Source organism: Martes martes (assembly GCF_963455335.1).
Source record: "Martes martes genome assembly, chromosome: X".
Taxonomy (NCBI): Eukaryota; Metazoa; Chordata; class Mammalia; order Carnivora; family Mustelidae; genus Martes; species Martes martes.
Genome location: NC_137897.1, coordinates 36,745,584 through 36,771,413, shown reverse-complemented (window position 1 = coordinate 36,771,413; position 25,830 = coordinate 36,745,584). Strand labels below are relative to the sequence as shown.

Below are 25,830 nucleotides of genomic sequence, written 5' to 3'. Positions count from 1 at the left end.
TGAAGGGGGAGAAACACCCTCAAAGTTCCCTGGTCTGTCTTCCTCCTTTTGAAACCCTCTCATCGGATTTTCTAGACAACATTTGTTCCAGAGTCCTCCATCATAACTTCGTTCATATAACCTCAAATTTGCCCGAAAATGATGGAGGGGAATGAGAGAAGCAGTTTGGACCGGAATGAGCTGATGATGTTTCCAGAGTTGCTCTGGAGATCACGTAACAGATGAGGGTTTGGGAGTCTGTGGAGGCTAGTTATCCCTGTCCTCTCTGCCCTGTCTCCTGAAAACCGAGAACTAGTTGGCCTAGTCTAAGTGATTCCTCATAAAAAGTGAACATTCAGTCCCTTCTGTTTTACAATAATGGACTAGTATTTTTTTTTTAAACACCTTTGGTTTTATCTGATTTTTAAAAAAAAGATTTCATGTATTTGTTTGACAGAGAGAGATCACAAGCAGGCAGAGAGGCAGGCAGAGAGACAGGGGGGAAGCAGGCTCCCTGCTGAGCAGAGAGCCTGATGCGGGGCTCGATCCCAGGACCCTGGGGATCACCAGTTGAGCCACCCAGTGTGTCCTGGGACACAAGTCTTAATGACAGAGTAGACAAGATTTTATTGAATCGTGGCCTGGATTAATTCATAACATCACGTTGCTTTATTCTGCACCAAGAGGCCTCTACAGTTTGATTTCTCACAAAATGTTGGCTACTCAGCCTTCCTTTTGACATCAGTTTGGTCTGCCTTCGTTATTTAGAGTGTATCATCTTGCATTTGGCCTCTGCACTTCCTACATTGAAAACGTGTGCTTCACAGTAACTATTATGGATAGTTTGATGCGGTGATGAATATCTTTTTCCATTTTGCTGTTTTCCAAGATTACTGTGGAACCATGATTATTGAAGGAGAGGAAGCTCCAATTGCCTACACGTTGGATGATACCAAACCTGATGGCAGCTATGCCGCCATAATGGGGTAAGGCGTGCTGATGGTGATGCGGGCGCTATTTGGTGTGGACAAAATATTCCGTGCTATTAATAAATGCGCCACAAAGTTTGTTAAATAATTTTTTACCCAATGGATAAACATCTCCAAAACTGACAGTAGAAAAATTCTTAATGCCTTTAAAAATGTATTGTGTTCCAATGGATAATTACTTAGCAAAGAAGTAGAATACCAATAACATTTTAAAGTTTGTTATATTCATTTTCTGCTTCATATTTAGTGCTTGGGGTAGATTTATTTTGATGGTTTTTTGTGAAAGCATAATAGAAAGATGACTTAGGGTGTTCTACTAAAAGGGCTTCTTGTGGATCCTGTGCGGACATCAGTGGTCATTGTGTGGGGGTGCTGAGATTTTCTGAGTCCCACTAGAGAGGCGCCAAGGTCAGCCGGGTCCTCAGCTAGGCAGGGAAAACCAGCACAGGTAGGGGATGTCTTGGGGATCAGAACCTGGCCCAGATGGGTGGTTACCTAAAGCAACCAAAACTGAGATGGGCCCTAAGATATATACAAACTTACTTCCAAGAGAGCCTCTGGGGGATGACAGGGAGCTCAAAGCCAATTGTCAAGTTGAAGGCAATCAGAGAGCTGGAAACGGAGGCAGACTTTAGAAGGCAGGACGCTAGAGCGAGGGCTGGATGAACTTGGGTGAACATTTGAGACCAAAGGCTCATTCTTGCTGGCCATCACCCACGTGGGGGGAGGTAGCCAATCATTGTATTATCTTAGGCAGAAATTATAGACAGTCATGTGTGTTTTGTCCCTCAAATCCCTGAAGCTGAAGGTGCTTGTCAGTGTCAAGAATGAACAGAATAAACTAAGATATAATTTGTTTCCTCTGGTTGACTTTTCATTTGTTCTCTAGGCATGTGTGTAGCCATAGAAATGGGGGGGCCAGGATGAAAGCAGCCATTAATTTCCCCCTTTCTCTATTTGTATGTTTTAGATTTATCCTTGCCCACAAAGCCAGAAAACTGGCACGTCTTACCAAAGAGGAAAGGTATGAAACCAAGTGCCTCTTCTCTCTTTCCTTCTTTTCTGCCTACTCGCCTGCCTTTCCATTTTACTTAACTTTTTAATTTGAAGACTGCCTCATACTGTGTGTACTGCTAATGCTACGTGCCTGCAATATTAATTATGAGGGTCTTGTAGGAAGGCACAGGGCCAATGACTTAAGAACTAAGTGTTCAAATTAATATTTATTGACTTTATTGTACGTAAGATAACATGCAAGGAGCTAGCTGGAATACAAAAATGGACATAGCCCAGGGGCTGAGAACATACTGGGGAAGGAGATAACCAGGTAGACAAGTGACTGCAAGGCCGGCCGTCTCTGCATAGCTTGCATGAGTGATGTGTAACAATTAGATTATAAGTGTGGAGGGACGCGTTTCTCTGGAGGTGACAATTTCTTCCACAAGTTAATATTCACCCAATTATTTATTCCCACCCCTCCCCTGATGCATATGTACCAACTACAAGCCTCTGAATTAGTTTATGGCACATTCCTTCCGTTGTTATCCTGCTTCTCTGTGACTGTGGTCACTGCTGCTCTTGGCCGGGGATATGGATGGGGCCATTCACCTAAAAAAAAAAAAAAAGTCACCACTGGACTATTAAGATCCATCAACGTAGGAGGTTTTGTCTGGCTAGTCCACTGCTGGGTCTCTAGTGCCTGGAACAGTGTCTGCAGCAAATCTTTTCCCAGTTTATCTTTTGACCGTATTTATGGTTTATAAGAAAACGTTGACTTTTTATGAAGTTCAATTTATCAGTTTTTAAAATCATGCCTTTGGAATGGCCTCACAAACATTGAAAAGACTTTGCCATTCCAAGATTATTTTAAAAACCACTCACTTTCGGATTACTTTTCTGGTTTCATCTATTACATTGAAGACCTTTGATCCTCAGAAATACATGTTGGTGTAAGAAGTCACAGAGGAGGTGAACTTTGTTTCCTTCGTGGGGAGCTCTTTGTCCCAGTGCCATTTTATTGAATAATCTGTCTTTCCTTCGTAGGTTCTAATAATACTTTTGAAAATCATTGCCCGACTCTAGATCATCTCTAAGATTCCCTTTAGCATTCTGTAAACATCAGACTTGAAATAACTGTACTCTCACACCTTACCTGACTAATAACTATTGGCTAATGTCCCAAGTCTCCCATGAAACTAAATTTCTCAAGGGCTACCATTTATTGAACAGCTATTATGTCCCACTTCTTCACTGCGCCTCTGTTATGTCCCAGTTATTATAAAGCATAACTTTCTATGCCATGTACCAGTGGTTCTCAAACCTGAGAGTCACCCAGAAGCTTTCTGAGTCAGCAGGTCTGGGGTGGGGCCTGAGAATCTGCATCCCTAACCAGTTCTGCAGGAGATGCTGCTGCTGCTGGTGGTCTGAGGACCACACTGTTTTTTACCACGGAAGAAAAAAAAATCATGCCCGTTTGTTCAGGGAACTAAAGCTCAGATAGCTTAAGTAACCTGCTCAAGATCTCGTAGTCTTTGAAGGGCAGAAGCAGAATTCAAGGCTATTCCGGCCCCTTCCTCTTTCCACTCGGCCCATTGCCTGGCGGCGGGGCAGTAGAAGGAAGAAGGGAAGCAAGAATCATGTCCGGATCCCCATCCGCTCCCAGAATCTCTGGCACTTCGCACACTGACATTTAAGAGGTACACAAGGTCGTCTTGAAAGAATGACTAAATTGTTGCGTGCCCCCGGCGATGTGGGCCGTGTATGACTTTCTCTTCCTTCATATTGTTGGTGACCACGTAGACTTCAGACATTTGAGAAAGAGCAAAGTGTCCTGTCGAAAAATTGAAATGACAAGCGGAAGGAATAGCTCACGGGGTCTTTGAATGAAGGGATGGGTGTCTCTTTTACTTCCTTTCTTTCTTCATTTGCCCTTCTGTCTTTTTCTCTCCCCCCACCCATAGGATGAAGAAACTGTGTGAGCTCTATGCGAAAGTTCTGGGCTCCCAAGAAGCTTTGCAAGTAAGACCGTGTTTCATCACTTTCCTCAGACAGAGACCCCTGATTTTGTCCTCAGGGGGCTACCAGGAATAGGCTCATGCAAGTAGGGTTCTAGAGGGCTCCTGTGTTCTCTGATAGTTCAAGAAGCCCACATCACTGTTGTGTTGTGGGCGATGACACACTTGTCCCTGAGTTCAGTGCTCTTCCTGGAGCGGAACACTGGGACACGCCACTCCCACCCCTGTCAGAACGTTAGAAGATCAGAGCTTCTGCTACTCCTCGGGATATCTAGGGTCCTAGCAGCTGGAATGGGAATGCAAACAGTTTCTTTCTCTCTCTCCGATCCTACAAAAAGATGAGGTTCTCATTTGTTTACATGAACTAGCATATAAGCATTCCCTAACATCCCCCCCCACCCTCCTCTGTCTCAGAGGTACAAATCGGGTGGCCTGTCCCTTTCCTGCACATCCCCTTTTCTCTTGTTTTACCCTTGAATATTAGGGGTGCAGAGAAGATATGCCTATTGACTTAGGGTGAACCCTGCCAGCCAAGTTTCACAGACCCTTTTGGAAGTAGTCTGAGAATGAGGACCTTTCAATCTTCAAGTTACACAAAGACTAGCCTCACCCGGCCCAGGCTGGATAGGGTGAGATCACAAGGCCACCGGTGTGGTAGGGGCATTTGGTGACCTCCAGAGGGCACGCTGTGCCCCTAACCAGTAGATACAGTCACCTCCCTCATCCATATTTAAAGCAATGAATTGGTGTTCTCGTGACATGCACCAGACCGCGGGGGTTTTTAACATTTGAACATGGATTAAATCAACTTTTGAAAGTGATTATTAAATGTGGTTATCCATGAAACATTTGAAGACAATGGAGACCCATGTACAAATGAGCGGTTAAAGCATGAGAAACATCTAATGAGGGGGCTAAGAATGTTTACCTTGTTAAGCCTCTTAAATCCAAGTCTCTGCAGTGCTCGCCATGACTCAGTTGAGCAGCTACATGGCTTAATCTTCTTACTTCCACGCTCATCTTGCTCAACTTCAAGGCGACTCATTCCCTCCATTCAGGCTGGTGTAGCTTTCCAATCTGTCATTTTTGTTCATTCTTTTAAAGCACAATTTTTGGGGCACCTGGGTGGCTCAGTGGGTTAAAGCCTCTGCCTTCGGCTCAGGTCATGATCCCAGGGTCTTGGGATCAAACCCCACATCGGGCTCCTTGCTCAGCGGGGAGCCTGCTTCCCTTCCTCTCTCTCTGCCTCTCTGCCTACCTGTGATCTCTGTCAAATAAATAAAAATCTTTTTAAAAAAAGGACAATTTTTTACACCCCTCCCCCCCCCACTCCCATACACATGATGTAGGTGAAACTCATGCTCTTTAGGATTTAGGGAGTTCCTTTGAATGAGACTGATTGATTTGGAGAGAAACATAATAATAACGAAGAATGTGTTCTGTTTCTTTTTTGTGTGTGTGTGCTTCCATAGGCCACTTAACAAGTTTATTTTATTTATTTTTTAAAAAGATTTTATTTATTTGAGAGAGAAAGTATGAGGGAGGGGAGAAACAGAGGGAGAGGGAGAAGCAGACTCCTCACGGAGCAAGGAGTCCAGTGCAGGGCTCGATCTCTGGATCCCAGGATCATGACCTGAGCCGAAGGCAGACACTTGACCGACTGAGCCACCCAGGCAGCCCTAAAAAGTTTAAATATAACCGTAGCCTCTAGGCTCAAGGGTAGTGCAAATGTAATAGCAAAACCATCAATATACACACGCTAGAAAAAAATCATTTCATGTCTGTTAAAAAACGACTGGTTTTTCCGTTTTTAAAATGCTGTTCCAGATACTTCCCCTGGGTAGATCCTCAAGCTTTCTTGAAGTTAATGTTCTGAGATGTGCTCGGGCTGAGGTGGTGTGTCACTGAAAATCCCTCCAATGACCTGTGAGATGGTTGTTTGGGGAACCCCAGTTGGAAGGGAAAGCAGTTGCTCCCAAATTTAATGTGGGAAAGTCTCTTTTTGAAGAAGAAGAATGTGGATGATTCATTGCGGCTGATAAAAATGAGCTGGTCCTGTCCTTGAGTGCTCTTGGCACAAAGAGGAGCACTTGCTTTAGTCTTGCTTTGGTGTTCATTGTGTGGAAGGAAGCAAGACCCGGGAGCAGGGAAAGGGGAAAGAGAAAGTCCACCCTCTCTCCTGAGTGGCTGGAAACAGCCAGAGAAAAGTGCTCCCGAGGTGGTGGTTGCTCTCAGGTGTAGAGAGGGCACGGGATGTGGCAAGACCACTAGCGACCTGGACCCAGGGACAGCGCTCAACGGTGGCCTTGTGTTCTTTAAACAGGATACATTACACATGACTATCCAACGTGCCCTAGGTGACTGCATATTTCTTAGGCAAAACATTTTTTCAAAATTTACTTTCAAGCTGACATTTTTCTCTTAAAACTTGCTATGGTGATTTGCATGTCAGAATAACACTTAATGATAAAGCTTATTTTAGTTACTTTAATAAAGAGCTCGAGCTTTGCAAAATCTTCGCTACTATTTTGTCTGTTTGTGGCAAAAACATGTTCTTCAGGCCAATAGTTGTTTGCAAGAGCCCAGATCCATAGACGTGTCTCCAGCCCGTGAAAAACACTCATTTTCGTCCATCTAGCTTCCCTTCGCAAAAGCTCACTTCCACCAAAGACATGAGTCTGGTCCTCCTTTTTCTTTGACAGACATGTTTTTCTGCTGTTCTCTCTGCTCCAACAACTCCAGTAAGCATAAATCCTTTTTTTTTTTTAAAGATTTTATTTATTTATTTGACAGACAGAGACCACAAGTATGCAGAGAGGCAGGCAGAGAGAGAGGAGGAAGCAGGCTCCCCGCTGAGCAGAGAGCCCGATGCGGGGCTTGATCCCAGGACGCTGGGATCATGACCTGAGCTGAAGGCAGAGGCTTTAACCCACTGAGCCACCCAGGCGCCCCAGCACAAATCCTTTTTTAAACTTGCCTTGAAACCATTAGGCACTAACAACTTTTTAAAAGATAAGACCAATTGAAACATGAAATGAGACCATAGCTGTTCATGAACGTTTCCTGAGACATGAATGAGCTTTCTCCAGTCAGAATGTCTTCCAAGTTTATTACCAAGGGCATTTACCTGCTCGAAGACATATCTCTAAGAACATCAGGCTAGTAATAAGACTCTCTTTCAGACGTATATTGGTTCTTCAATATGATGCCCACCAGGCTGCGTTTGATTTATTTTAGAGTAAATAACTTTGTCTGAGTCTCCTCTGAACTCTTGTCTTTCTCTCTTGCAGCCGGTACACTATGAAGAGAAGAACTGGTGTGAGGAACAGTACTCCGGGGGTTGCTACACCACCTATTTCCCCCCTGGCATCATGACTCAATATGGAAGGTAGAGTAAAAGTGTGCTAAGCTCTCATTGAAATTCCCCGAGCCTGAATCCAAACTCAAAATGGGTTTATGGAACCCTTCTCTCTTTTTATCTTGTAAATGCTAAAAAGGAAGGGAGGGAGAGAGGGAGGAAGGAAGGAAGGAATTCCCAATTTCCTTTGCATCTTGTGAATCTCCTGGGTAAAGTCATTACAACTCTGCCCCGTGGAGGTGCCTTGCATTTCTGGAGTCTTCGGAAAGAGCAGTCCCAATCAATATAACCAGTGAAGGTGGCCACATAAGAATGAGAGTTTAGATAGTCAGCAGGTTCGCTTACATTGTTAGAAGAATTATCTTTATAATGAGGTTAGAGCTCAGTAAAATTTCCTTCAAATGGAATTGTCGGGGAGCCTGGGTGGCTCAGTCTGTGAAGCGCTGGACTCTTCTTTTCGGCTCAGGTCATGATCTCATGGGTGGTGGGATCGAGCTCCCCATTCGGCTCCAAGCTCAGTGCAGAGTCAGCTTGAGATTTTCTCTCTCCCTCTGCCCTTCCCCCCACTCGTGTGAGTGTGCTCATGCTCTCTCTCTCTTTCTCTCACTCTGTCTCTTCAATAAATAAATAAGTCTTTAAGAAAATGGAACTGTAGAAGTACCTGCATGGGTACAGCATTCATAAAAGCAATCATCAAGTCGGAATTTCTTAGAAGTTTTTCACGAAGGACGCTGACCTGCCCAAAGACATATCTCTGAACACATCAGGATAATAAGGCTCTACTTCTGACCTATAGTGGTTCTTCGATATGAATTCTAGACTGGAAGTGCAGGGACTTAGGTACAGTCCTGACTCGACCCATAACTAACTTTATCATCCTGGACAGGTCACTTCTCTCTGGACCTTGCTTTCCTTGGCAGGTGTATGAGAAAGTGCAAGATGGCATACAAGGAATAATAATCAGTATGTTAATGACAACATGAGGGATTTTTTTAAAAAAGACTGATTTTATTTGTTTATTTATTTAGAGAGCATGAGTTGGCGAAAGGGGCAGAGGGAGAGGGGGAATCTCAAGTGGCCTCCAGCTGAGCTCAGAGCCTGACACGGGGCTCGATCTCACCACCCAGAGATCATGACCTGAGCCAAAAGCAGGAGTCAGACATTTAACCATTGAGCCACCCGGGTGCCCCAAGAGTTACTTTTTTTTAACACTTTTTCTGAGATATAATTCAGTTACCATACAATTCACCCAAAGCACACAATTCAGTGGCTTTTAGCATTAACGGTGCATGTGTCCAAGTAGGGCTCACTGGTGTTTAGATAATTGTGTTTGATGACAATGACATGGTATGGATTGATGATCTAGCAGCAACTTTTATGACCATTATAGTAATACTAAGCAAAACAATAATTTAAAGGCAAGAGCTCAATCTCAAAAAGATAAGAAATGGAGGGTAGTGTGAGGAAAAGCCTGTTGGGAGTATGCAGTACAAAGAGGGTAAGAGTGAATGTGAACAGATGATCGATCTGTCCACCTAAATCAGTCAAAGAAGGATTAAAACCTCCTTGTGAGAAGATACACAATGACTTTGGTGAACACTTTCCTTATCTCCCTGAAGATGGCAAAGTGTCACATACGAGAACATTCTGGGGCCAAAGAGCACCACCTAATTAGCTACTGGGTGGTTAAGTTCATTTTTGGATATGCTGGGTATAGAATATGTCCATAGTAATTGTTTCATTCAGGGCGTATTGGCTAAGTGCCAACCGTTTGCCAGCTCCTGCACTGGAGATGTCCATACCGAGAAAATTCCTCTGTGCTGTGAAGGAGCTGACCATGTTCGGGGCTGGGGTGGGGATGGGGAGAAGAGAGGAGAGCAAACTTTGACTCTAATGTGCTGTGATAAGTACTCTAATAGACGGGTGTACAGATGTCTTGGGGACCCGGGGAGAGATGGGCTAGCCTTACCAAGAGAAATAGAAGAAAGCTTCATAAAACACACGCCGCCTGAGGAGCGTGGAAGGCAGAGAAGGGTATTGAATGATGCACCCTGGGCAGATGGACACTTATGAGCAAACACTTGGACTCCTTCAAGTTTGTGGGAGGTCTGGGAGAAAGTTCTGTGTGGCTGGGCTCTGAGTCATACTGGGGATTGAATGGAGAATCAGAAAAGTAAATAGGATCCTTTGCCTCATACAACAGATTCCGGAAGACAAACTTCCCCTTTCAACAAAGAAAGGCCAACCCGAGCAGAACTTTTGGTTTGGGTTTTGTAATGTGATTAGATTTCTGACGGCAGAATGGGCAAGCTTCATGCTCAGTCCCCTAAGGTGTTGGAAGACAATGTCTGTCAGGTCACCGGGTGGCGGGGAGCCAAGATGCACTCACACCGGCCTGACCCTGGCCACACGACAGAAGCAGTATAAACCCCATCACGTCAAGCATTCGTGGTGACGGGACAATACCCTGTTCTCATCTTGATTTCTTCCCAAGGACACGTATCAGGCTTCATATCGCCAGCTTCAACTGGGAAGGTAGAGACTAAGGCTCAGCATATCTTGATGACTTAGCTCCCGGACCAAGCAAGGACTACCTGCCAAAGGGCTTCCCGTGACCCGTCAGGTTCATGACATTTGATGTTGTGCCATGAGTGAGCTCTTCATGGCCCTGGAAGTATACAGAAAACGCTGTGCTTGCATTTCTAAAGGGTAGACAGAAAAAGGAATTGTAGTGATGAAGCAATAAAAACATGTAAGGAAAATAATTTACTCCACCAAGCCATGAGAAATATACATGGAAATAATCCCTTTTTGTGAATATATACTGTCTGCTCACTCACCTGCAAAAGAAGAGACAGGGATTTTTTTTTTTTTTAAGAGGCAGAGACAGGGATTTTTGTTTCTCTAGCTGCTGGATTTTTTTTTTCCCTAAGGGAAGATTCGCACAGAACAAATAGAGGAAAAACATCTCTTTGTTTGAAATTAATTCTTAGTTTTTCAATTCCAATTGTTTGCATGACTAGTTCTCTAAGCCTTTATTCTCTCATCTAATATTTAATTCTAGGATTTGGCCAGGCCTTCCAGAGGTTTCCAATTTGTTGTTTGTTCCCTCCATTTGAAAAAAGTGAACATGTGCGGGGACCTCGGTGGCTCAAGGAGTTAAGCGCCAAATCTTCACGTTGGCTCAGGTCATGGTCCCAGGGTCGTGAGATCAAGCCCCACATAAGACTCTGTGCAGGGTGCAGAGTCTGCTTGAGATTCTCTCTCTCCCTCTCTCTCTGCCCCTTCCCTCACTCATGAGCTCTAAATAAATAAATAAATAAAATCTTACTAAAAAAAAGAAAAAAGTGAACATGTATAATGTTGATGATGATACATGAGGCAAAGTATAGAGGATAAGAACAGAGACCTTGACATTAAAGTAACCTATTTTCCTCCTGTGTAAAAAGCAACATTGTTTAATGAACTTGGAAAAAACGAATTTACCTTCTCTTACAGGGAATCCTTCCTGAATACCTTTAGGTTCTCCACGCCCTTCTGGCTGTGGATCGTTCCAGATTATTCCATGTATTACTGGCAGCATTTAATATTCTATAATAGCTTCTCTTCTACTTTCTACCCCTTTTTTATTCTTAATGGCTTCAGTGAGGAACAGTGAAGGAAAACCCACCAATTCAAGAAAACCCATTTGGTTTTCTGATAAAGGGATGGTGTACAGTGTTGACCAGGATAGAGCTTGGATGTCCACTCTGGACAGCCACATCCCTTCCTTGAAATAAAGGAAACCTGAGATAGGATGAATAATGACGGGACAACAGTGTCCATGTCCCTTATGGTATTTTTGTCAGGGTAACAACAAAACACCCCTCTTAGAAGCCAAGTTCGGTACACTTCTGTCCCTTTGTATAGCATATGGCCTCTCTTTGCTAACTAGTGTTGATGATACACAAGGCAAAGCACAGAGGGGAAAAAAAACCGACACCGGAGACCTTGACATCTGGTAGACCTAGTTCCAATACTAGGTCTGCTATTTTCTAGCACTGTGACTCTTGGCAAGTTAGTGTGTATTTCTTCAAGCGTATTTCTCATGTGTAAAATGGGATAATGATAATAGTAGGTATGTCATGGAACTCTTTAAAAAGATTAAATAATTCAATAGAGGGAGGAAATATAACTAGGTGACTAAGACTGTGGGTGCTCAGGGTCCCTGGGTGGCACAGTCAGTTAAGCATCCAACTCTTGGTTTTGCTTCAGGTCATGATCTCATGGGTTGTGGGATTGAGCCCCATGTGGGGTTCTGCACTCAGCTGGGAGTCTGCTTGAGGATTCTATCCCTCTGCTCCTCTACTCTCTCTCTCAGATAAATAAGTAAAACTTAAAAAAAAAAAAGACTGTGGGGGCTGGAGTCAAATGGCCTGGGTTCAGATATCAGCTCTGCCACCAACTAGCCATAACCTAGAGCTTACTAGCCATGACCTGGAGTGAATAACTAACTGTCTTTGTTGCTGATTAGATTCCCCAGGAGGCAGACTCTGAAACACAGATTCACGTACAGGATATATTCTTGAGACAGCCCTTGAGGTCAGTACTTGCAGAAGTGAGAGGGAGGAAGCAAGAGTGGGCAGAGGGAGAAGTTGTACTGTGGTGAAGGCCTAAGCTGAGCCCATAGGAAGCTCTAGAGCTAGGATGGGCCTTAAGAGTTGTTTCAAGTTGGAGCGAAGGGGGAGAGAAGTCCTTATCACCCCATGGTGCTTAGTCATTGAATGCTCCTGGTTCTGTAAGAAGCATGAGCTTGAGGTGATGCAGTTCTCTTCAGCAGAGCCAATCCCTGGAGAGGACTGACATCCGAAGACATCTTCTGGCAGCACTCCCAGCAGCTGGGAATAAATCCTTCATTCCTGAAGCGGGGGATGGTCTTGGTAGTGTATCACAGTGTCACAGTCCGTGTAACTTAGTATTCTCATCTGCGAAATGGGGATAATCTTAACGCTGTGGTGAGGATTAATGCACTTTGAAGAGGGCTTGGCACCCAATAAATCTTAACTGTTACTTAAGCGGTAAAACTCTTAACACAGGTAGCGGTAGGCTCTCAGTGAGTCACAGGGTTTTTTTGTTTGTTTTTTTGTTTTCAAGATATATTGAGAGAGAGAGAGAGTGAACAGGGGGAGGGGGGCAGAGGGAGAGGGAGACCAGAAGACTCCCTGCTGAGTGCAGAGCCCAGTGCAGGGCTCAATCTCATGACCCTGAGATCATGACCTGAGCCAAAACCAAGAGTCAGATGCTTAACCGACTGAGCCACCCAAACGACCCTAGTGAGTGGTAGTTTATGGCCATAGTCAGGCTCACAGATTTGTTACCTGTCACTGATGGAGAAGTCCTTAGAAATCATTGTTCTGTGTCCTCTAAGTGATGGGGAATCCAGAGCTTAATGAGAGGAATTGATTTGCCAAGTCCATTGGTGGACTCCCCAACCAGTAGGGAACTGAGGCAGGTGTCACCTTGCTTGGACCTGGTGAGCCATAAAAGCACTGGGCCCTAATAGTCCCTCATTTCATGTAGGTGAAGCAAATACATACTCCATTGACCTCATCCCCTATACCTGTAGGCTCTTGGTGCAGGAGCAGCCTTCAGGTTTTACTCCTTGTTTGTGACAAGGATCATGCAGTAGCTGGAGGCACCTGTGAACGTCATCCCAGAACTGCCCATGAACTCCCAATGCTTAGTATCAGAGGAAACTGTCCGGATTTGGTCTTTGTGGGAGGGCTCTTCTCTGTCTCTCTGAGACTGACCACTTTTACCTCTTTGCTTTTGTTTCAAGGGTTCTACGACAGCCCGTGGGCAAGATTTATTTCGCTGGCACTGAGACAGCCACGCACTGGAGTGGTTACATGGAGGGGGCTGTGGAGGCTGGGGAGAGAGCAGCCCGGGAGGTAGGACATTGGGTCATGGACTGTGGGAAAGGAGGTAATGCATGGGTCTTATAAGCAGGTCAACGATGTCTGAGATCCTGGAGGCCAATTCCCCAGTGACCTCCATCTGAAGACCCATGAAACACCATTTTAACAGTATCCTCAAGTGCAACGAACACCTTAACCCAAGTAATAATGAAAATATCGATCACGTCACCCAAAGTGAAAAGACCCCATGGGGCAAAAGATCCGGATGGGTGTACTTGAGAAATCACCCAGGATTACTTTTATAGAACCCAAAATGTTTTTTATGATGACTCAGAATTCATTTATCTATTTCCTGACAGTCCCTATGATCTCATTCCTATCAAGGCATGTTCATAACTACTCAAATCTATGGTGAGCCCCATGGTTGGGGCTTCTTACGTCATAGCTGAAAGACCTTTCAGAGCCTTTCAAAGATTGAATGGATTATGTTGGCTTTTACCCTGGTGTTTTGGATGGATATCCCAAGAGACAATCAGTTAGTCTTTTATTTAAAGAGGAGATTAGCAGCAGAAAGATGGTGTCAGCTTTGTTACTCACCAAAATCCTCTTTTCAGATCCTGCATGCCATGGGGAAGATCCCTGAGGATGAAATCTGGCAGTCAGAACCAGAGTCAGTGGTAGGTTATTTTTTATTTCATGAATTTTTAAATCCCTTTTCTCTAAAAGCAATTATTTACCAAAAGAACCACTTATAATGGTCATATACCTTTCCCTAAGTTATTTAACCCATGCATGTTTGAAAAGATACCATGAAGGGGTGCTTGGGTGGCTCAGTCAGTTGAGCCTCTGACTCTTGATTTTGGCTCAGGTCAAGAGGAATCTTGGAACCCTGAAAAAAATAAGATAAAATTAAAACATTAAAAAAAATTTAAAAATTTAAAAAATAAAAAGTACATTAAAAAGAAAACTGAAGGGATCCATGAACTCCCCAAATTGTTTATAGATTTTTGTGTATATGTATTAAAGGGGTAAAAGGGATCTTCTCAAAATTAATGGAAACTGCCAAAATTATTTTTTAATCAATCTATATTTTAATTGAACTTAATTTCATTAAAAATTTTAATTAAAAAAAAAGATCTCAGGATTGTGAGATCGAGCCCTGGGTGGAGCTCATGCTGGGTATGGAGTCTGCTTAAGATTCTCTTCTCTGTCTCTCTCTGCCCGCCCCCCCACCCCGGGAAAAGGGAAGAATTTAAAAAGATACCATGAGCTAGGGTAGAGATGAGAGATTTAAAAGAAATTGATAAACTTATAGCCTGCCACATCCATTGCAGATTATTAGGAAAAAATACAATTTCTTTTGGTCAGAGAGTTCTTGAACATATTAAGAACTCAGTAAATGCCTCCTGAATAAATCTCTAACAGTGGGTAGGAAATAAAAGGAAAATAAGTCAGCATCCACTGTCTAGGGACCAAGGGGTGGAATGAAAAAGAGCAGATATAGATTAGAAAAGTATTTTCAGGGGTGCCTGGGTGGCTCAGTGGGTTAAGCATCTGCCTTCGGCTCAGGTCATGATCCCAGGGTCCTGGGATCGAGTCCCACATCAGGCTCTCTGCTCAGCGGGGAGCCTGCTTCCCTCTCTCTCTCTCTCTGTCTGCCTCTGCCTACTTGTGATCTCTGTCAAATAAATAAAATCTTAAAAAAAAATCTTAAAAAAAAAAGAAAAGTATTTTCAATATATGCACTGTCATTTCTGTAATAAAACCCCAGGAAGTTGTCCTGACTGGAAGGAAGGACACAGAGGATAGAGTGCAATGCATTGCAGAGGACAAGGGTCAAAAAGGTCAAAGTTATTCCTTGATCAGTGTGAAGTCCAAAAGAATAGCCATGCCCGTCCGAGTCATTGCCTCAGTGCTTTTGTCAAAGATGGGACTGGGGGCTGAGTGGACCACAGATCCATTCAACTCAACAAATATTTACCTTGTACCGACTCGGCATCTGCTACCATGCTAAGGGTAGAGCAGTGCTTTCACGGAGCAACAACATGTGGGGAGAATAGACGATAACCAGAAAGTATAAATGTCATGGAGCAGACTTGTCAAGGGTGTAAAAAGTAGAGGCCATTTTAGCCTGGGGTCACAGGAAAGGCTCCGCCATGAGCCTGTAAAGTAAGACTTGAAGGATGAGTCCGAATTAGCCAAGTAAAGGGCCTAGTGGGGAATGGGGACGAGTGCCATGAGCAGCAGGGACATTGTATTTCCTGGCCTAGAGGTGGGCAGGAGTGGGTCATGTTCAAAGACCTGGAGGAAACAAAGAATTTCTGAAGCAAAGTGCATAAACTTTGTGCTGACACCGAATGTTCTCTGAACCCAGGATGTCCCTGCGCAGCCCATCACCACGACCTTCTTGGAGAGACATTTGCCCTCCGTGCCAGGCCTGCTGAGGCTCATTGGATTGACCACCATCTTTTCAGCAACCGCCCTCGGCTTCCTGGCCCACAAAAGGGGTCTACTTGTGCGGGTCTAACCAGTGTGTGGGTTTGGGGCAGGGGTTGTAATGAGGTTCCAAAAAGACATAAAGACTGTAGAATGATGTGGGGAGCATGAAGATAAGTCAGACTTCTGACCATAAGAAACACAGTATGTCCATTTCCAGTTGACCCCTGCATATAGTCCCTTACCTGGCTTCATGCTCTTTCTTGCCCATTTCCAAGTTTACTGTGCTCAGAATCTTTCTAGTAGTTAAACAGGCTTCTTAAGATCCTCACTGTGCCACAACGCACCTCGCCCATGCACAAAAAACTAGTTTTTTCCCCACCTCTGTGGCTTTGTGCTGGTCCTTTCTCTTAGGTGTAACATCCTTTTTGTCCAAATTCTCTGCACTTGTCCTTCGAATCCTGTATTGTTATAGTTGGGCCTTAGAGAATATCTAGTCTTCACTTTCTCTTGTAGTGTTGATCAAGCCAAGGCCAGGGGAGGTGGAACTTAAATTGCCCAAGTTTCACAATAAGCCACCTGTATCTGGGGGACTAGAACACAAGTCCATTGCTTCTCCCATCCCCCCAGGGTGTATGCCCCAATCACCCTCTTCCATTCCCTGCCATGGTCATCGATGGTGTCCCTTTGTGTGGGTTTATGCCATACTAAGTTGTTAGGCGCTCCTCAGTGCTACTCAGTATACATCTTTAAAGTATTACTGTCTTGTGCAGTGTGCCTTCAGCTGATTTCAGTTTCTTTGAGGATAGGAATCTTGCTTTTTCTTCCTTTTGTATCCTCCCATTATGTCTGGATACAAAGTTCAGTATGTATTTGTGCAATTAAAATAAACTTGATTGACCAGATGTCTGTTGTCTTTTCTTTTTGGGTAATGACATTTAGGGTTTTGACAAATCAGATCAAGACCCAGTATTAGGCATATAATTGTGGCTTTAAACCCTTTGGTCAGAATTTCCTTGAAACCCAGATGATGATGTGTTTGTGAGCACTCGGTAAATGATTTATAATGATAAGAAAAGAATGCTAAAAAAGAGCACTCCTTCCTTTCACCCCCCTCAAAAGACCTGTCAAAGTAATTGACATATTAATAAGATCCATTAACTATTAAAATAATTATAATATTTCAGTTACCCTTTCATATTCTTTATCAGTGCAAAGCTTTTTACTAGGTACACTAATTTAAAACTACAGTTTCACAGTCCATTAAATCCTATTTAAACTACTTTTTTAAACACTATCATTTCAAAGTATTCATACCTCTCAACTCCCAGGGTCACTTTTTGTCAGAATAGATTTTAAATCCATAAATGACCATTTTCCTACTCTCCTTTAGAAAAATGAAATTTATTATTCTTAGCATAAATGCAGTGTGAGAAATCTCCATGATTAACCAATAATAGCGTAGAGTTGCTGATTTCACAGTGACATTTACATTCGTGAATTTATAAGAACTTTAGAGACTAAATGAGGAAGTTAAAGAACCCACTGAGACTATGGGGCGCCTGGGCGGCTCAGTCAAGTGTCTGCCTTCGGCTCAGTTCATGATCCCAGGGTCCTGGGATCGAGCCCCACATGGGGGTCCCTGCTCAGCGGAGAGCCTGCTTCTCCCTCTCCCACTCCCCTTGCTTGTGTTCCCTCTCTCACTGTCTCTCTGTCAAATACATAAAATCTTAAAAAAAAAGAACCCACTAAGACTTTGTATGTAAACAGTGTGATTTTTTGAATCTCTAAAAATGTAATGTACTTGGGATAGAGATGTCTTCTTGAGCATGTTTCCCTTCAAAAAAATTTCCCCCCAAATTTGTCACATTAATAACTCCCAACACATCCATTAAGAAAGAGTCAAATAGGGAAATGCAAATCAAAACCACAGTGAGATACCACCTCATGTCTGTTAGAATGACTTACCATCAAGAAGACAAGAGATGGGATGCCTGGATGCCTCGATTGGTTAAGTGTCCAGCTCTTGATTTCGGCTCAGATCATGATCTCCAGGGCATGGAATGGAGCACCACATCAGGCTCTGCACTGAGTGTGGAGTCTGCTTGAGACTCTTTCCCTCTACCTCCCCCCACCCTGCCACTACCCGTTCATGTACGTTGGTGAGGATATGGAGGAAAGGGAAACTTTGTGCATCTTGGGTGGGAATGTAAAATGGTGCAGCCACTATGGAGAACAGTATGGAGGGTCCTCAAAAAATTAAAAATACAACTGCCTTCTGATCCAGCAATTGCAGTACTGGGAATATATCCAAAGAGAATGAGAACACCATGTTGAAGAGATCTCTGCACCCCGCCATGTTCACTGCAGCATTATTGACAATAGCCAAGGCATGGAAACAACCCAAGTGCCCATTGACAGCTGAATGGATAAAGAAGTTGCGGCATTTATATATAAAATGGAATATTATCCAGCCGCATAAAAGGAAATCTTGACATTTGTGACATGGCTGGACCTTGAGAGCATGATGCTAGGAGAAATAATTCAGACAGAAAGACAAATACTATATGATCTCACTTACATGTGGAATCTAAAAACAAAACAACAAAACCCAAACTCATAGAAAAAGAGATCATACTTGTGATTACCAGGGGCAGGGATTGTGTTGCATGTCAATTTTATTTCAATATAACTGGGAGGAAAAGATTTATTGAACTTTCAAAAAGGAAGAATCAAATCAGGAGTTACTTGTTCCAAGAATCTCCTGGACCATTTATCCTCCTTTTGGTCAACGTGGTCCTTATACTTTGTTCTCCAGATGCCCCATACACAGACCTCATGTCCTGCATGTGCTCCATGGTATGGCCATTGTGCCATCTTGTTGACCTGCGTGATGTCACTGAGGTGCCCAGCCACATTAGGTGTCAGTTACCAAGGCAAATCCCAAGATGGACAAAAAAGGGAAACTTCCGAGGAAAGACCTAAAACCCAGTTTCTTCTCTGTTGAAACTCCTTGCCAGTTTTGAGGGTGTAAAAAGAATGGGGAGGGGTTTGTGAAGGGGTAGATTAGTGAAGGGCTCTCTCTGGAGAGAGCTTCCATGCTCTAAGTCCCAGCGCACCCCAAGAAGGAAGGAGAGCGGTGTTACCTTCTCATCCCAAACCTCGTGAGAGGGGTTTGTTTCCTTTGAGAGCTTGACACAGTCCTGAGGACTCTAAAGCCCTGGACTCCACTTTAGGTGTTTCTGACCAGACAGCAAGGGACAACTGTCACAGAGACGGCTGAGATAGAAGCTGAATGGGTATTGAAATTGACCACAAGGAAGGCACTGCCTGTGTTGGGGTAGTCCAAGTCAGAAAGGGCCAGCATGAGAATCTGAATAAAACCCCACAACTGGGGCGTCTGGATGGCTCGGTCGTTGGGCATCTGCCTTCGGCTCAGGTCATGATCCCAGGGTCCTGGGATCAAACCCCGTATCCGTCTCCCTGCTCGGCGGGAAGGCTGCTTCTCCCTCTCCCACTTCCCCTGCTTGTGTTCCCTCTCTCGCTGTGTCTCTCTCTGTCAAATAAATTAAAATAAAATAAAATAAAAATAAATAAAACCTCACAAGTGTCCCCACAAGAGTTGCTTCTCATGACAGTCCCAAAGCATATAAATCCATCGTACAAGAGGGCCAGTCAAGTAGGAGCGTTCACTGAGCCCCCTTGCCTCATCCTTTTCCACACATACCCCTAAAGTCCCAGAATGTACAGTGGGCAAGCTAAGCAAGGTATACAGGAGGAGAGGAAATGTTAGCCATAGGCTCCTGTGAGTTGGCATGACAGGCCCTGAAATGGGTCCTAACAGGAAGAGAAAAGAAAATCAAACTCTAAATCAAGTTCAAAATAAAATTTAAAAAAATAAAAAACCAAGTTCAGAGATTTGGTTGTTCTACAATATTGGACATTCAAATTACTGAATTGAAACTGTGGTTTGTGACTTAAGCCTTCGGACTGCCTCTAATTTAAGAGTGACTGGTAGAGTCACAGACTGCCAGAGTGTTTGAATGCAAGAAGGGGAGGAACATAGCTCCCTGTGCAGGTTTAAATGAACAGTGGAAGAGAAAGAAAGTTGTAATTTCTTTACAACCCATTTCATGTATTGGTGTTCTTGTCATCTATTCTTTAGAGCAGAGACTGTTTTTCTATTCATCTTTTCAGCCTTTATATCTCTTATGGTGCCTAAGCCACCATAGTGTCTCAAAATGGATTCCTGTAATTTTCATTGTAGTTCTGCTTTTTATAATTCTGACCATCTGGTTACACCTGCTTACTCTTTGTAAAGAGGATGTTCCCATGCCGCCTTTTGCAGAGAGCTCATTTTCATTTTCTCTCAGACTCGTTGCGAAAGTCCTATCTTCTCGACTGTATGCGAGTCAGCGTAGCACTGTTAATGTTTGGATACAGTTTCCTTTTTGAGTCAATGGAGTCTAAGCAGTGATTCTCAACGGAGGGTGCATAGCAGAATTACTGGGGTGCTTTGGAAAGAACCACATGCCTAAGCTTTACATGGAGAATTTAATGTAGCAGGTTGGGTAGAGAAAGGGCAAGTGTCTTCATAGACCTTCTCTGTCAAGGTCTGAAACTGAGCCCTTCTCACAGGACAGCTGCTCTGCCTTCATTCCCTTTCACCTATCCAGGTATATCAGGGTGAAAAGAAAGTGCTTATAAAACACTTGGAATAGGGGCACCTGGGTGGTTCAGTGGGTTAAGCCTCTGCCTTCGGCTCAGGTCATGATCTCAGGGTCCTGGAATCGAGCCCCGCATCGGGCTCTCTGCTCAGTTGGGAGTCTGCTTCCCCCTCTCCCTCTGCCTGCCTCTCTGCCTACTCGTGATCTCTCTCTCTCTTTGTCAAATAAATAAAATATTAAAAAAAAAAAAAACACTTGGAGTAGAAGGGAACAGTGTCGCCCACTAAAAGCCAAGCATTAAGTCCATCAAGATAAAGAGTGAGACCTATTTCCTGGATCATAGGAACTACTTGAATCAAGAAGGGCTATCTTTTGGGACGCCTGGGTGGCTCAGTTGGTTAAGCCGCTGCCTTCGGCTCAGGTCATGATCCCAGGGTCCTGGGATCGAGTCCCGGGTAGGGTTCCTTGCTCGGCAGGGAGCCTGCTTCTCTCGCTGCCTCTGCCTGCCTCTCTGCCGGCTTGTGTGTACTCTCTCTCTCTCTCTCTCTCTCTCTCTGGCAAATAAATAAAATCTTAAAAAAAAAAAAAGGGCTATCTTTCTATTGGAAAGCATGGTTGTCTTTAGCTGGGTCCTCCCCCAAAGGCAGAGCCTGAAGCAATGGCTTTGATGCAGATCATTCGCTCTAGGAAGTGATCTCAGGGAGCCAAAGAGGGACAAGGAAGAGCAGAAACAGGGAAGGAGGGAATGCCAGTCCCCAGGGTGCAGTATCGAATTGGCCATTGCTGCGGGCTTCTGGAGCTCGGTCCTGCTGGGGAGCCTCTGAGGAGCCATAGGAAATGCACCTCAGACTAGATCACCAGAGGGAGTTGAGGGAGTTAAGGGAGTATTCATCTTCCATCGGCCAAAGTTTTCCGTAGAATGCTTAACTTGCTTGCACTTCCAGGATTGCCCGTGTATCGTGTATCAGAATGGCTGCTGACAGTAACTTGCGCAGCTGGTTGCTGGTTGCTATAGCAACGGCTGGAGTAAAAAGACAGGCTGAGGGGACGTGGTGGTGTCCAAGAGGCGCCCTATAGAGGCTCCTGCGTGGCTCAGTTGGTTAAGCGTCTGCCTTCAGCTCAGGTCATGATCCTGGGGTCCCATCGGACTCCTCGCTCAGCGGGGAGCCTGCTTCTCCCTCATCCTCTCCTCCTCTGCCTGTTTGTGCTTGCTTTCTCTCTCAAATAAATAAAATCTTTAAAAAAAAAAGGTGCCCTATATATAGGGGGCAATATACAAATTAAAGGAGAAGTGTGGCTTTTTGGGAAGAGCTTCTGAATCTTGGGAATAAATCTGTTTATGTGACATTCTTGTGGGTATTTTAGTTATACAAGTACATTCCAATTTGAGACCTTCGAGACTGCCCAGCTGGGGTAAATCCCATGACTGGTAAGGTCTCATGCAAGAAAGGTGTCTATGAAACACAGTGCTTACCATGCCTGTGGTCTCCTTTCAAAAAGAGTGGTCAGAGGTGGATCCTTGCAACCAGGTCACCTGCTTGTGTGATCTACTACCCTGATGACGACTGACTAGACCACGGCTGATTCCTGAGTCAAAGATAGCTCTCTGTGAGTGCTCAATGGCCCATGCATTGACTGGCCCAAAGACTTTCTGTGGCACTGGTGAAGATAAAGGACACAGGATTGGGGGAGGGGAGCCTAAGCCACAGGAATGAGGTGTAATGGTGCCTGATCCTGAGACGTGACTTTAGAGTGGCTGCTGTGTCACTTGACCTACTGAGACATTTCAACAATGATGGACGTTCCAGGACATAGTGAGCTGATTTTCTATGGAAACAGAGTGTACTCTGCCAATATTCCTCCCTCCTACCTGCTTTCTTCCAAACTTCAACTCTACTTGTCCTCAGTTACCTAGCCCTCGGTCCTTTAGGCGTTTGTCTCCTGGACAATCTGTCAGGATAGGATCCCTTTATTTCCATCTTAGCCTAGGCCCTGAACTAAAAGGACAAGTCCTCATTTCAACAACAGACTAAACCGGGACATCTGGGTACTCAGTCGGTCAAACGTCTGCCTTTGTCTCAGGTCATGATCCCGGGGTCCTGGGATTGAGTCCTGCATCGGACTCCCTGCTCAGCGGGGAGCCTGCTTCTCCCTCTGCCCCTCCCCCCCATTCATGCTCTCCCCCCCCTCTCAAATAAATAAATAAACAAAATCTTTAAAAAACAAAACAAAAGGGGCCCCTGGGTGGCTCAGTGGGTTAAAGCCTCTGCCTTCGGCTCAGGTCATGATCCCAGGGTCCTGGGATCGAGCCCTACATTGGGCTCTCTGCTCTGCAGGGAGCCTGCTTCCTTCCTCTCTCTGCCTGCCTTTCTGCCTACTTGTGATCTCTGTCTGTTAAATAAATAAATAAAATCTTAAAAAAATTTAAAAAAAAAAACAAAAAACAAAAAACCCAATAGATTTAAACCTTGTAAACCAAACAAAATAGTCTAGAATATTCTGGACTCTAGGGGACTGTGTAGACAAACTGGTGTACTGTGGTGGTGAGTTTGCTCTTATTGTTTGTTTCCTGCCAGTTTGTCTTTTGAGTGCTGAGAAGACTCATTTGAGCTGGAAATTCTCCTGGAGAGCGACCTTAATGACATTTCGGTCTATGGACACTAGAAGCCAAGCTCCTGTATTGGAAATAACTAATCTAATCAGACCCTGCACTAACCCCAGGCTCCTCCTTTCTGATGTGATTGCTCTTGTCATTTCTGCTGAGACCATGCAGTGAGTCACTGATATATCATATACCAGTCCAGCAGAATGAACTTTCAGCCTCTGGTCCCCATCCATGATCCCTTTGACCTCTTCTTTCACCTTTCTTTACCTCTCTAATCTCCAACCATTTCTTCCTTAAGCATTCTAGTCCAGTTGATTCTCCTTGAAAATTTACTTTCCTGCAAGGCAAAAGGCTGAGTGGCACTGAGTTTTCGTACCTGACGTTGACATATCCAATGGCCTTCCCTCTAGGCCATTTCATTGTATTATATTTTCTTTTCCCTAGCTTGCTGTCAAGAGCTTTTCAATACCAGAATCTTCCCTGGGTTATAGAAAAGCAGGGAGAAAGTCCTGGAGTTATGGTGGAGGATTGGGGGGTGGGGGACACTGAGAAAAAGACCAATCACTGTTTTGGAAGACAGTGAGAGGTGGCTTGGGCCATAAGCCCCTCATCCCCATGACTCATCCCTCTTCTCTGACCTAGTGTTGCCCTCTATCTGCTCTTCTCCTCTTCTTCTGCTTAAACTCCAGTGCTGCCACATGCTCGGGCCCTAGTCCCCTGGTCAAGGCTAGGCTTAGATAAACAGAACTCCTTCTAGAGTCCAAGGCTCACTGGTGATGCTGGCCCTAGGCCTCTCTATGTTTTAGACTTAAGTACTCCAAGGACAAGATTGTTTTCAAAATCTCACTTTTCTAAAAGCTGCTTGGCATGTTAAAATCAGGAAATAAATGGTGTCCTTAGGTAACAGAAGAGCATCCCTGCCAACCCCCTGCCTCCTTGAGCCCCATTTATTTTAAGCGCCCAATGCCAAAGTTACCACTGAAGCAAAGGACAGGGTAAGCGATGAAACCCACTGTAGAAAAGAGCAGTATAGGAACCTCACTCACAGAAGGGGCTCTAGACTTACAGGCCATTCCCATTGGCAATGGCCATGTCTTTTGAGCCACAGATTAGGGCAGAATATTGGGTATTAGACTTACTCCATATGCATCCTTCCACTCTCTTCCTAAAGGAGTCTTGGTTTTGTTCAGTTATTCACCTACTGCTCTGCTGCCACACCCTCAGCCCCAAGATGTGGGTACTGTTTAGTCTAAGCCAATGGTGGGGCATCTGTTTCCTTTGTCAATGATTGACTTAAGCCTCACCATGTTACGTGATTCTGGCTCATGGAACAAAAGAAGTGTTCTTGGGGGGTAGGCTGGAGCCTCCAGGAGAGTAAGTTTTTTTAAGATTTTATTTTTAAGTAACCTCTACATCCAACATGGGGCTTGAACTTGAATTTACAACCCCGAGATCAAGAGTCCCATGCCTTACCAACCCAAACCATCAGGTGCCCCAGGGTCCCTCACTCTTAAAAACAGACCCATGAAATAAAAAGTCCCATCCCATCCTTCCCAGGGACACTGCAAGTGTCTGGGTGAGATATTTGTAGTTGCTACAGCCTTGTAGCTTTCAAGCCTAGGACAAGTCCTAGCACAGATCAGGTCAGGGCCACAAAAGTCTCAGCACCCTACTTACAGCCTAGCCTGTCTCAGATGGCTGCCACGTGAGAAATAAGTTCAACAAGTTTCAATATGTTTTCTGGCACTTAGAGTCCAAAGCATCCTAAAAGACCCACCTGCCTAAACACAATTTAAGATCTCCTTGTAAGACTGTCTTTGGATAGTAATTGTGCTCATTATTAATTATATTATAATAATAGCTCCCTTTCATTAAACATGTATTATTTACAAAACATTGTATATCATCTCTTTTAACCCCAAAATCATCCCCATCATCTCCATGTTACAGATGAGGAGTCTGAGTCTCAGAGATGCTACAAGGCAAAGGTCTCAGAATCAGTAAGAGGTGGACATGAGCTTCAGATGCACCTGGGAGGGGTTCCTGGGTGGCTCAGTCAGTTGAGCCTCTGCCTTCAGCTCAGGTCATGATCTCAGGGTCCTGGGATCAAGCCCCGCATTGAGATCTGCACTCAACGGGGCATCTGCTTTTCCCTCTCACTCTCCCTCTGTGAGCATTCTCTCTCTCTCTCAAATAGGAAAATAAAATCTTTTTAAAAAATAAAACTAAAATTTTTTTTAAAAAAGAGTTATCCGTAATACCAAGGACCTGATCTTTCCGAGTTACTGGTATTTCCAAAGCTTAGATATTTTTTTTGAAACAGCTTTTCTCTTGCTCTCTTACCACTCTGTCTAACCCCAATATCTTCTTCATATGTTCTTCTGCCCATTGCATTATATGGTTTAAAGAATGATCACCATTCGAGCACAACTCAGCAAACATACATGGAATACTGTTTATCCCAGATCTTTTTCTTGGTGCTGGGAATAGAATCGTGACCAAAACGGAGGCAGCCCCTCTCCTCATGGAACTTAGATGCTAATGGGTAGGTTGGTGGAGAGGAATGTCATCAAGAAAATGTAAGCAAAGGCAAGGGAAACATTGTGATGTGGGCAGAGGGAGGTTCCAGTAGATTGGGGTGGTCCGCTGAGGCCTCGCTGAGAAAGTGACTTTTAGAACAGAATCCAAACTTGGCAGTTTGGAAAGCAGGTTATTCTGCAGGAAGTGTGGGAGCAGGAGGCTGCTTAGGAGGCCAGGGCAGCCATCCAAGCCAATGACCCTGGTTGCTCTGTCTAGTGTAATGGACTGGAAACATCTATTACGTATCCACGTACATCCAAGTGGCGATATCACGTAGAATGTTGGCCATACCTGTTAGAGTTTAG

At 44.3% G+C, this 25,830-nt stretch overlaps 1 protein-coding gene across 2 annotated transcripts in view; it reads left to right on the top strand.

The window, feature by feature from the left end:
- The window catches only part of MAOB (monoamine oxidase B), a 103,601-nt gene extending 87,023 nt beyond the window's left edge, over window positions 1–16,578 (top strand). For both annotated transcript variants that reach the window (XM_080795129.1, XM_080795130.1), the window contains exons 9-15: window positions 869–965; window positions 1,939–1,992; window positions 3,929–3,986; window positions 7,273–7,370; window positions 13,159–13,270; window positions 13,852–13,914; window positions 15,612–16,578. In XM_080795129.1, coding sequence (XP_080651255.1) covers window positions 869–965; window positions 1,939–1,992; window positions 3,929–3,986; window positions 7,273–7,370; window positions 13,159–13,270; window positions 13,852–13,914; window positions 15,612–15,764 — 635 coding nt within the window. In that variant the 3' untranslated portion in view covers window positions 15,765–16,578. The remainder of the gene's footprint in view (window positions 1–868; window positions 966–1,938; window positions 1,993–3,928; window positions 3,987–7,272; window positions 7,371–13,158; window positions 13,271–13,851; window positions 13,915–15,611) is intronic.
- Window positions 16,579–25,830: the final 9,252 nt, after the last annotated feature.